We start from the raw sequence: 11,960 nt of genomic DNA, 5'->3' as shown, positions 1-11,960 counted from the left end.
TAATCATTCAACAAATGGCACGATCAGCGCTATATTTTCGGCATGCGGAGAAGGGCATCAGTAGAAAGTCAACCAGACAGAAGCATAAAACGTAGGGGAGATAACTAAATAATCAAACTTTAGAAGAATAACCCAACGCAATCGCCGAAAGCGAAAATAAAGAAAGTGAGACAAGATTCAAAGAAGATGACGCGAAGCTAAGACGAAGCCCGTGGCATAACGCGTGAAGCCAAGAGATTCTTGAGCAGTAACCATGTTAACCGGCATCTAACGGAGGGAAATTGTCGGTTGGCGAAGAGATTAATCATCCACGAGAAATAACCCTTTTAAAGAATACGGACAGGTTATTTTATTCCATTAAATTAAACAACCATTTTTGACAGAAATTCGAGAAATCCTGAGAAAGTTTTGACGCTAGATATGATTCTATGCCTTCACAAAGACAATGCGGTGGGGTGTGTCGGCGCCCAAACTGAGCAGACTCGAGTTGCCCGCGCCAAGACCCCCCAAGCAGCCCATCCTGCACGACCCGCGGTCCACGCCCACGCTGCACGGGCACGCGTGTATCTCGTACACTCCTACGTTAACTCCAATGTTTTCCGGTGCGACGATGGCGAACCGACTGTCGTGAGGACCCACCGAGGCCGACACCGAGCCCCCCGTCGTCACAAACCCTTCTCCGTCGGGGTTCACCCGCCAGAGCGCGGAAGAACCCGCCGAGCAGGCGGGCCTGGCGGCGAACCGGACGTAGAGCGTTTGTCCTGCGGTGACTGTCTTGGAATTAGGGTTCTCGGGGAACAAGGCGAGAGCCTGGCCGAGCCTCTCTGAGAATTCCGCCTTGGCTACGTGAGACGGGCACGATTCGTTGGCGGAGACGAGGATTAGCCCGCCGTCTGTTGCCCTGGTACCGAGGGACACGGCGTAGTAGAGCCGACCCCTCTGCAGCGGCTCGCTGTCTGAGTCTAGCACGAGTTCCTGGGCGGCCAGGAGAGGTAAGCATACAAGAAGTCGGAAAAGGCCTAAGAGAAATTGGCGCGACGGCTTCATTTTTCTTTTCTTGGCTTCAGCTGTTGGATGAGTAAGAACGATGCACAGATGATGGGTTTGTTGGTGCGGATTCGCCGGTGTTTTATAGCCGCTGCAGCAGACGCCAAAATCTGTCCTTTTCTTCTTGAAGCCCTTGAACCGCGTCGCTCCCTCCAGACGATAAACATTCCCGTCAAACAGAGTTATCTCTTCTGATGTTTCGTCATTACTTTCCCGACTCTCTCGCTTTCTCTTTCATTTCCTATGGTCAACAATTCCGACGTCTTTGGATCAGATGCACAAATCTGTCCTTTCTTCTTTTGGCTTTCCGGTGTGAACGTGCTCTGAAGCCCTTCAATCCTGTCCTATGTTGTAGCGGTTCGCCGTCAAAGAAAAAGGCGTTTTCCTTCATTTCCACCATCCATGCTTCCAAATTACCTTGCCAACTCTCTTTCTTCCCCCTCTCCCAGGGTCAATAATACGTAGTTCGAAGGATCTTTGGTCATGGTCAACTGAGAGATGTAGATAGAGAAAGAGAGAGGACTTGTTCCTAAATGGCAGGCCCGTCAGACCTGGGCACTGTTGACCATGAGGATAACAGGGAATCGGCGACTTATCGATTCCCCTAGTTGTCTCTGCGTAAACTGAAGGCCTTCAGTTTTTATACTCGGTTTTTTTATTCTCGTCTCAAACCGATTTCTGGATAGGTCATTAAAGGGTAATCTACTAGTCGATATCAGCTATTTGAAACTTGATATTAGCAATTGCTATCCTTCAAAGGAACTTATGTGCGATAGGTGTTTAGATTACGATGGTTCACTTAATAAAATAGAAAAGTAGTATGCTAATATTTTATGGGTGCATATTGTGGATGCATTTTCAAACTCGTCGATTAAATGTGTATGGGCTGAAGCAACCAAAAGCGAAACAAAAACGGGCATTGACGATCGGAAGTCGGATTTGTTTACCATGATTTTCATATGGATCCTTAACACTTAATTATTGAAGAGAACGAGAGGGAGAAAAGGAATGCCTAAAGGTTCAAGATATAGTCAGACGTACTACGCGAATGATCGGCTCGCTTCTCTCTCTTCTCTCCCTTCCACCCTTCCCTCTCAAGGTCAGCAATTCACAGCTCTGGGGATCTTTGGTCGTGGAATGACCATGAGAATGATCTCTGGTCGTGGAATGAAATAGACTAAGATTTTCTCAAGGTTTCAAATGGACTCAAATAAACTTATTAACTTCAATGTCTCTCTTTGTTATCGATTCGCCGTGCTAGAGCCTCTCCGCTTTTCTCTTCAACTTCAATCAGATAGAGACACCGAGGGAAAGGCGAGAAACGTCCTTTCGAAGCATCGTAGGTCAAAATAGAAGAAAATGTCATTTTCTTTGACGGGAAACCGTTTGAACAGAGGACGCGCTTCAAGGGCGATAGAGCACGTTCACGCCGGAAACGCACAAGAAGAAAAGCCAGATTTGTGCATCTGCCCCAGAGTGCGGCTATAAAACACCGGCCAATCCGCACCAACAAACCCATCATCATCCGTCCATCGTTCTTACTCATCCAACAGCCCAAGCCAAAAAAAAAAAAAAATGAAGCCGTCGCGCCAGCTCCTCTTGGGCCTTCTCCCTTTTCTTGTATGCTTACCTCTCCTGGCCGCCCAGGAGCTCGTGCTAGACTCAGACGGGGAGCCGCTGCAGAGGGGTCGGCTCTACTACGTCGAGTCACTCGGCACCAGGGGAGCGGCCGGCGGGCTCATCCTCGTCTCTGCCAACGAATCGTGCCCGTCTCACGTAGCCAAGGCGGAATTCTTCGACTGGCGCGGTCAGGCTCTCGCCTTGATCCCCGAAAACCCTAATTCCAAGACAGTCACTGCAGGACAAACGCTCTACGTCAGGTTCGCCGCCAGGCCCTCCTGCTCGGCGGGTTCTTCCGCGCTCTGGCGGGTGCGCGGAGACGGAGAAGGGTTCGTGACGACGGGGGGCTCGGTGTCCGCCTCGGTGGGTCCTCACGACAGCCGGTTCGCTATCGTCCCGAGCGAGAACGCAGAAGCGTATGAGATACAGGCGTGCCCGTGCAGCGTGGGCGTGAACCGCGGGTCGTGCAGGATGGGCTGCCGGGGGGCTCTGGGCGTGGGCAGCTCGCGGCTGCTCAGCTTGGGCGACGGCGCACCCCACCTCGTCGTCTTCGTGAAAGCATAGAATCTTATGAAGGGTCGCAAGTTTCTCCACATTTCCCCACTAATAATATGTTCTGGCAACTACAATAATCTTAATGGGATTGAATTTACTCAACTGGCCATGTTCTACACTCTACAGGGGTTTTAAGGCTCTTGCATTGGAGCGGATAACAGGATGTTGGGGAAGTTAATCTTGACTCAGTAATTTTAGGAGTTGGTAGTTTTTAATAAGTCAATAATGACCAAGTCAGCATGGCTTAAGGAGATGTGGAGGCTATAGCTTATTTTGAGGAGCTAAAGAATGGGTTCCTTGGAAGACCAAGTACATGGACAGGTGTGTGGCTATGCTGAGTTTAGATCCATAGGCAGTTATGGGGGAGTGCCTATAAATATGTAGGTGTTTTCATTGTTGTAGTATGCTGTGTGCATCAAGGTTCCTTTCTCTCTCAAAGTGTTCTTGCATCTTGTTTCTCTGTGTGAGATCAAGAGAGTGAGGGCTTAAAACCTTTTTCTCTGTGTGAGATCAAGTGAGTGAGTGCTTGTCTTTCCCTTCTCTGTGTGAGTTGGTGAAGTTAGAGAGCCAGGTTCCAACACAGGATAGGTGGAAGGACCTTTCGGTCATTAGGGTTTGATGATTCTGGTTCAACCCCACTTTTAGCAAACACCTAAACCTTACCTAAAGTTCGGTCCGGTTCAGAGCTATCCTTGTTTGACTCTGGTCCATTCCCAGTCCAATCAGGTTGGTTAGTCAATCTCAAATCGAAGCAGAAAAGTCATGTGGATAGTTGTGTTGGCTATCAACATAGGTAGCTTTAGAACCACTGGTAACAAATGCCCCTCCACATCCCTTCCCTTCTTTCACCCCTCTCGGTCTATCTCCCTCTCTGGGTTTTTCTCCCTCAACAATTCTCTTTCTTCATGGAAAATAGAGAAGGAAGAAATTTCAATAGAGGAAGAGGTCAATGGGTTCTTCCACCCACCTTTGAAGAAGAACTCATCTTCATCAAACAGCTGGCCACTGATAATCAAATATTCCATGACTATGCTAAGATCAATTGAGACCTCTCCGGAAAGTTGGATTTAATATTTATAAAATATTTACCGAAAAGTATTAAATAAATATGTAATAGTTTACTTCAGGTTTCGGTATGGTTTTACCCTAAACTGGAGGACCTAGGGAATGATTTCGGTCGAGACTGACCAGTCCTCAGTCCAAAATGTTCAAATCTATCAGTCATTCATCATAGAGTCTGCATACAAAATGGAACAGCACATAACTCAGCGGTTGGCATTATGGAACAAAACATAGCGTAACTGATGTTTAAATTTTTTTTCTATATTTTTCATTTTTTTAAAATTCCAAAATTTATGCAAGGAAGGCTAGAAAAACCCCTTCCCTTGATGTTGAAAATGGTGACTTTTGAATTGAGAAATCTTCATTTTCACCCTAGGAGTTGACAATGGATCGTTACCGCACTTGTGGCAAGACAGCAATTCACATGATGCATGCATGTAACCGGCTTGTGCCTATCCCACAAGTGGTTGCCTGTAGTGATTACATTGCCCCACCTCTGCCTGCAAGATACTCACTTGCAACACGTGCGTTGACCCACCTCTACCCGTCGTTGATTGCCTATGGCCTACCCCACCACCCCATTGTCCCCTATCCCTTGGCCGCCCCATTGGTTGTCCGCCTGACCCACCACCTAAGTTACTTTCTTCCTAAATCTCATCCATCCTCTCTGTCAATGCCACTACAGATTTCTGTTGTCCTGCATCATTAGGAACTTCAACTGATCATTCCCTTTCATTTGTAGGGAACAAATATCCTCTAGGAGACGGTAACAATGAGATCTGACTTTGCCTTCATTAATCAAGTAGAAGTGAAAGAGAGGATGGGGGTGAGAAAGAGAGAGGGAGAGGGAGAGGACAAAAGATAGGGTTGGACATATAAGACTGGTCAGAATGGATCAAACCAGGACTGCAGCTTCTCCATCTAAGGGTGGATTGGTTGGTCACGCAGGTTTAGGTCCATGGGTCAAACTGGATCAGAACTGGAAGGATATTATTAAATATTTGTTTAATATTTTTTGTAAAAATTGGAAGGGAAGGGAGGCGACGGCGCCTCCATTACTAGAAGTTTTAAAGCATAAATATGTTGGTATCAATTTTCCAGCTGACCGTCCACATAAACTTTCTACTTTGTCTTTGACATTGACTAGTCAACGTGAGCAGGCTGAGAATGGACCAGACCAGGACAAAAACATGAATGGACATGAACTGTACTGAACTTTATGTAAGGTTTATGTCTTTGCAAAAATGAGGATGGAACTGGGACTGTCAATCCCTAGTTAGGATATACATGTGGGCCCTCGTAGTGTAGGTATGGACAGTGGGTGATGCATGATGGGCTACTTCGCACTTTGGTGTGGCTATCTTGAGGCTGCTCACCTTGCATGACGATGCACCCCACCTTTGTCAAAGTTTTTCAAATGCATAGAATCATATATAAGGACAAAAGTTACTTATAATTCCCAAATACCAATTTTATGGCAATGGATATCTCACCAAAATTTTAACAATATCCATATCTCACCTTCATGCTCGATGGATTTCGAAGACTATCAAAAAATTTATCCACTATCTATGTGGGCTGTAGAATCTAGAAAATACATGGAAACAGAGCATGATACATGTTGGAAGGTAAAACAATAATCCAAAAACTTGTATGAATCTACCCCCAAATATATCATGTTAAAATGGTGATTTAAATTCTTACGTAGTATTGAAGAGAGGGAGATATTTTGTAATGCTTCCAAGATACTTTCAAGGAGCAGTAAGTGACGTAGGCCAGAGGCCCAGATTTCGAGGCCCATTTGCAAATGGTGGCCCAACTTGAAGATCCTTTTAGAAGCTGACAAAATCTACATACAAGTTTTTCAATATTCACAAAATCTCTTAATAGGTTTTTCTTAGACAGAATCCTCTTACACATTCTACTTTTGCTAAATTGCAGGATGCCTTTGTACACCTTTTCATAGGTGCAGATCTTGTATTTTTTCTCCTCATAATCTTCTTGAGCCACACAATATCTTTCTAACATGTTCTATAGGTCCCATAGTCTTCTTCATATCTCTACTCAAGCCTGTCACGTTTGTGATATATTTTTTTACCATGTTAGTCAAAATTTTCCCAATGTTTTAAGTTGCATTTTTAAGGGCATTATCATGATGGACGTCCATGAACCTTTAGTGACCTTTATAATGCACCTATACAATGGCAGTATTGGATTATTTTTTATTTAAAACTATTGTTCTCCCATTGAGTGTTCTCCCTTTTAGAGAGCTCTCTTGGATTATGGAGAGGTTAGTAATAAACCGTAAATTGTGTTAAATAACTCTGCTTTATGCAACACTATTTATATAATTTTCCTTAGTAATAAGAGGCTAAGTAAGGGTTGAATCCACAAGGAGCAGGTAACTAGAGAGTAAATTACAATTCAAATATACTTTATAAATAATGATTTTATATTTTTCTGGATATTTAACAATTTGCTGAAGAGGAAATCAGAAAAATGAGGAAAACTAGTCAAAAATATTTTAAATTAATGAAATCAATTTTTATGTTCTGTCTAAAATAAATGGAATATTTACCTAGAAAAATGGGGAGAAAATTCAAATAAAACATTCAGTAGATTACACAAACCTCGTTGTTACTTTCCCCAAGGGCAAAGTGGGGCTGTTTCTCCAAGAATCTTCATCGCCGTGAAAATTTCTCTACCACACCATTTTTGAAAAAGAATGGATCAAATAAAGCTGATGCACTAGGCCTCGAACAACAAGTTGGAAGCAGAAATTCAGGATGAGATACAAAGAGAGGGAAATAGAGATTAAATGCAAGTGCCCTATCTCTCCCAGCAATTGGATTTAATTTCAGGGTTTTATAAAGTAGGATTACTTGATTTCCAGCCTGGATCCACGTTCCTCCTTCCCATAATTTAAAGCCGGCCTGTTAAATTCAAATTGTGGGTTAGTTCCACATTATTGCCTTTAGTTGACCCGGTCCTTAAGGAGGTTTGAAGGGGTTTCTAGAGTGGGCTTCTTGTATTTTGGGCCTCTTCTTATTATCTATGAGATGACTTGGGTTTCTCCTTTACTTCCATTTGTATTTTAAATTTACCATTGTATTTACCTAAGTTCTATTTTTCAAATAAAACTCCAAGAAGATGTGAGAGATCCAGCCGACTCTAAGGAATCAAGTGGGGTTAGACTAAAAAATACAAATAGAGCTTAGGATAATAAATAATAAATGTCTCATAATCATTAAATGTTGAATAATGCTAGTGAAAATCTAAAAATATGTGGTAAAAAAAGATGTATAAAAGCATAATTTTATTGATCTAACTTGATGTTATGAGTTAGCTCTGTGAATTTAGGACTTGGGTGCTTCAAACAGAGCATGCCTTGTGAATTCAAGTCATGTTCCTTCATCAACCATGTGCTAAAACTGTGGTAAAGCTATAGGATAACTCATACATAAAAATATAATCACTAGTCATCTAGAAATGAAGGGATTTATGGCACATACTGAAGTGCATTTTCCGGATCCGATGAGTTAGAAAATCAGATAAGACTCAAGTTTTTTTTTCGGTGAATACTAAACACATTTATGGTATTTCCAATGAATAATAAGAAATGTATAGGGAATGACGATGCAAGCTTATGTATAATGAAGTTAGGGCACTCTATAAAATTATAGTAAAAGAAATAGATTAATCTGGACTTAAATGAGGTGTCAATCTACCAGAAGAGAGTTGCCTAACTGAAAACCTTATGTTATATTTTACCAGTATTTTTTTTGATTTTAAAACTATAATAACATAAAAACCGTATTAAAAGACCAATCAAAGATATCGTCTTGTACTTTAATGGAAAAAAGTCAGTGGACACAAAAGGATTCATATAATAGATTATAATAACAAGTGTCATACCCATGTATCCAATGATATAACAAAAGTTCTTTTTAAAAGGTGTATACAACATCTAAACAGAGTTCAATATAATGGTATTATGTAGCTAACAGTATGCCCATGTTTAATTTTAAGGGAACATAGTCCTATGACAAAAAGAGTGTTTACAATGCACCCATTTTGTTCAACAAAAAACTCTACAATAAGATCCCTTCTAAAACATTTAAATACATTGTCCTAGACCTGGTCCACCATCTGAACTGGCTCATATTCTCTGTAGGAGACAAGTCTTGTCATGACATAGGGTCACTGATAACACTTAGTATTAATAAGTTAATATGATGATGGTTACATATTTACTCATAGTAAATTGGTTATATATGCATGCTATGAAGCCAAAAAAGATTCAATCCATTTTTTGAACGGTATTTTGAATTTGGTGAATTTTTAAGTGTTTTCATGGTTTTTTGTCAACATATTATGAAAAAAATTAATATTTTGATTGAGATATGATTTTTCCTGAATTTGGTGACATTATATTCATAAATAAATGAATTTTCAGAGTGGATATATATATATATTTATATTTTTCTGGGTTTATATTTATTTTTATATGAATTTAAAACATTTCTGGGGAGCCATGCCACGTGTCGTTGTTCAATTCGTCGGACGTCAAGCAACCAGAAATCACTGAGAATCATTGGTTGAAGCTAATCATTAATTGTTTTTAAATATTAGCTTCAGTCAATTATTAAATACAAATTGTTATTACACTGAAATTCGTGATCCCACGATGGCATTGATTACTAAGAAATCCTCTTTCTTAATTTTTAATCACAGGGGTGATGTGGGGCAATAAAAAAGAGAAGCTCTTTTTATGCAGAGATTGAGGCTTAAGAATTAAAACAATGATTTTAGTTTCCTCTGACAGTTGAATTATGATGACATTGTCTGATGTGTTGTGAAACATATTGTGCGCATGAGCACACATGTTGTGCATGTGTATCCCTTTTATTGGGTCTTAAAGGAAGTGTGCTGATGTGGTTGCATTGATGCGACGCCGTGTTAGATGTGTAGGACATTATATATATATATATATTAGATGTGTAGGACATTATATATATATAATATTAGATGAGTATACTATCATTGACGGACAGCTGGTGATGAACACACAAACCCCTTTCTCCCTTTTCCTTTCTTGGCAAGCACTCCCTTCGGTGGATGCTATCGCGTTGAACGCCTCGGCTTGCAGCCCCTTCATATGCGATGCACACTGTTTAAGGAAGGCCCGCAGGAGTGGTGGATAGCATAGAGAGTGCTGGAGGTGGGAGAGCTCAACCTCTCGCCTGATAGTTCGTCAAGTCGTGCACCTCCATGATGACATCTGCGAACGCTAGGGCGGACTACGCACTCCATTTGCATCACGATGAGGGCTCCCCCAACTCCTGCTGTAAGAGTGACCATCTCTCAGCCTTCACTAGGTAACACCTATATACCTTTCCCTACCTGCAACATGGGCATGGGCGAGTAGGGTCCGTGTGTAATTTGGACATATATGCTCTCTCCACACCTAAAAACGATGAAGAACACTAATTTTAACAATAAACACCCCCCAGGTGGTGTTCAGGGCACAAATGGATTGGTCTACGGGCACAACCGCAGGGTTGGACGTACCCGACACCGTGATTTTGCCAATATATATAAAAAAAGCTAAAGAAAAGACATGATGAATCCACAAGGACGAGGAGAGAGAAATATTTGGATTATATAAATGACTAGGAATCATCCAATTTCAAGGCTTCACACCCCATCACCCATGATTCCTATTGACCTGAATTTTTTAGGGTAACTTCATCTTTTCATCTTCTATCCATCCATATGCTCGGATTTCTAAATTGATACCCTAATCTTTGTAAAAAAACACTTTAAGCTTACTTCCTCCTAGAAATGCATACAGAAAGAAATTAAAGTTTTGAAGTTTTATCAAGAGTGTTTTTGGTGTGTTGAGTGCTTGAAGGTCAACAAATAAGTGGGGAGGCTGATCTGCATTAGGAAGATGCCTTAATTGATGAACCAAAAATAAGGCATGAAACACCACATTTCTTCAGGCCATTTTTGGAATCCTTTTACTTACATGATCTTCATTATGGTATTTCTCATTTCAAGTATTAAATGGGCTATATGATCAAAACAACACCTTTTAACATAATGTTTCGCATCATTCACCAGCCCACTAATTCTCATAGAAAATATGTTGAAAAGACATACGGAATTCTGCTCTCACTAGTATTTTATTTTATTTTGTAAGGATGATGTCAATATTTAAGAAATAAAATAAGGGAGAGAAAATTGAGAAATAAAAAAGGGGGTGGCTATGCCAACAGCTGAATTGGTGCTCAGCGCAGCATGACCCACAATAAGCATAGTTGGGTGAGCGTAGAGTGGTTTAAGCCCACTAAGGCTGGCGAGTGATGCTGCACAAGCAGCAGCAGGAAAGGGCACACATCAGTGAGGCCCAAAACCATCAGATGCCTAAAGAACTTAGAGAGTGACCTCCCATGCGCACGAGAGGTGTATTTATTTCATTTTCTAACATCAGATAGGATTTATATAGCATTACTTTTTAGAATGTTTTGATATGGGATTTATTATTGGTCTTTTAAATAGTATAATTACAGAGTTTGTGCTGAGAATATTAGAGATAAATTGTGGCCAATGCGCCAAAATCTAAATAGAATTATGAAGAATTAATGACTACGCTTTGAGCCAAACCAGCCTAAAGGCTGTGTCATAATGGGCTGACTTAAGTGTGGGGATATAATCTAGACCATTCAAACTTCTGAAAGAGGATCGGATGATGAGATTTAAAACACATGATTTCATTATTATTTCTTTATTTTCTAGGCCCCAATTGAATGTGATGAATGACGAGGATGGAGTGACCCCTCGATCGACAAATCAGGCGGGTAAACACTCACAGGGCCAACTAACGAGGATTCGCACATTGCAAATGTGGGCGCATCAGAATAAGAAGGGTCCATGGTTTACTAGGAGATCAGACAAGGTCAGATCTGTCCCCCTCCACCCCTGGCCATCAACATTATCAGCCGAATGGTGGTTTCTAGGCACGGTGGATCGCCCAATGCCATCTGACAGCCCGTGGAGGGTTCCCCTCCCCGAAAAAACTTCATGCATTGCAACCAGACCCATCTAAAGGGTTTAAAACGGCATTGAAAGCCCCATATTACATATCTTCTGATCAAGAATGAAATAGTGGGGAGAGACCCTTCCAACACCTTGTCCGGTTGCATTGGGGTCGATGATAGCTATAGGGTGGCAGCTGTGGCTCGTGAAGGCATCCAGGAAGGTCTTGGGACACTGAAAGCATACCAGCATGGAGGAGGGCAGCTGAGACACTAGCGAAAGTCAGGGTTGGCGAACGACGGCCCCATGCTCAGTCGCCCAAATTAGGGCGCTACCGATGGTCTTTTGAAGATTGTTTTGCTTACATGAATGACTACATGCTAAGTTTTAGTATACATCAATGCTACAATCTGGTTTTGAATCTCCTTTTCTTAACTCAGCCTCCTTGAGGCATTCCAACGAACAGATTCTGTGCATTGTGCATTTTACACGATTTTCACCATTTTATCCCAAATTTTACTTCATAAAAATATTTTAAATATTACACCTAAACAAGTTGCATTATATATATATATGCTGCCTATAAATAATATAATATTAAAAATATTCATACTTAATCAGTTTTATTAATCCAA

At 41.4% G+C, this 11,960-nt stretch overlaps 1 protein-coding gene and 1 pseudogene across 1 annotated transcript; one reads left to right on the top strand and one right to left on the bottom strand.

Annotated features, from left to right (window-relative positions):
* Nucleotides 1-426: 426 nt before the first annotated feature.
* LOC144709051 (trypsin/chymotrypsin inhibitor-like) lies at nt 427-1,047 on the bottom strand. Its single transcript, XM_078582456.1, has one exon. The coding sequence runs from the start codon at nt 1,045-1,047 to the stop codon at nt 427-429; it is 621 nt and encodes a 206-aa protein (XP_078438582.1).
* A 1,359-nt stretch (nt 1,048-2,406) lies between these two features.
* LOC144709050 (trypsin/chymotrypsin inhibitor pseudogene) lies at nt 2,407-3,231 on the top strand (annotated as a pseudogene).
* Nucleotides 3,232-11,960: the final 8,729 nt, after the last annotated feature.

The sequence above is a fragment of the Wolffia australiana genome, chromosome 11, assembly GCF_029677425.1.
Source record: "Wolffia australiana isolate 7733 chromosome 11, ASM2967742v1".
NCBI classification, from domain to species: Eukaryota; Viridiplantae; Streptophyta; class Magnoliopsida; order Alismatales; family Araceae; genus Wolffia; species Wolffia australiana.
The sequence above is the reverse complement of the archived record's forward strand: the minus strand, read 5'-3'. Positions and strand labels throughout refer to the sequence as shown.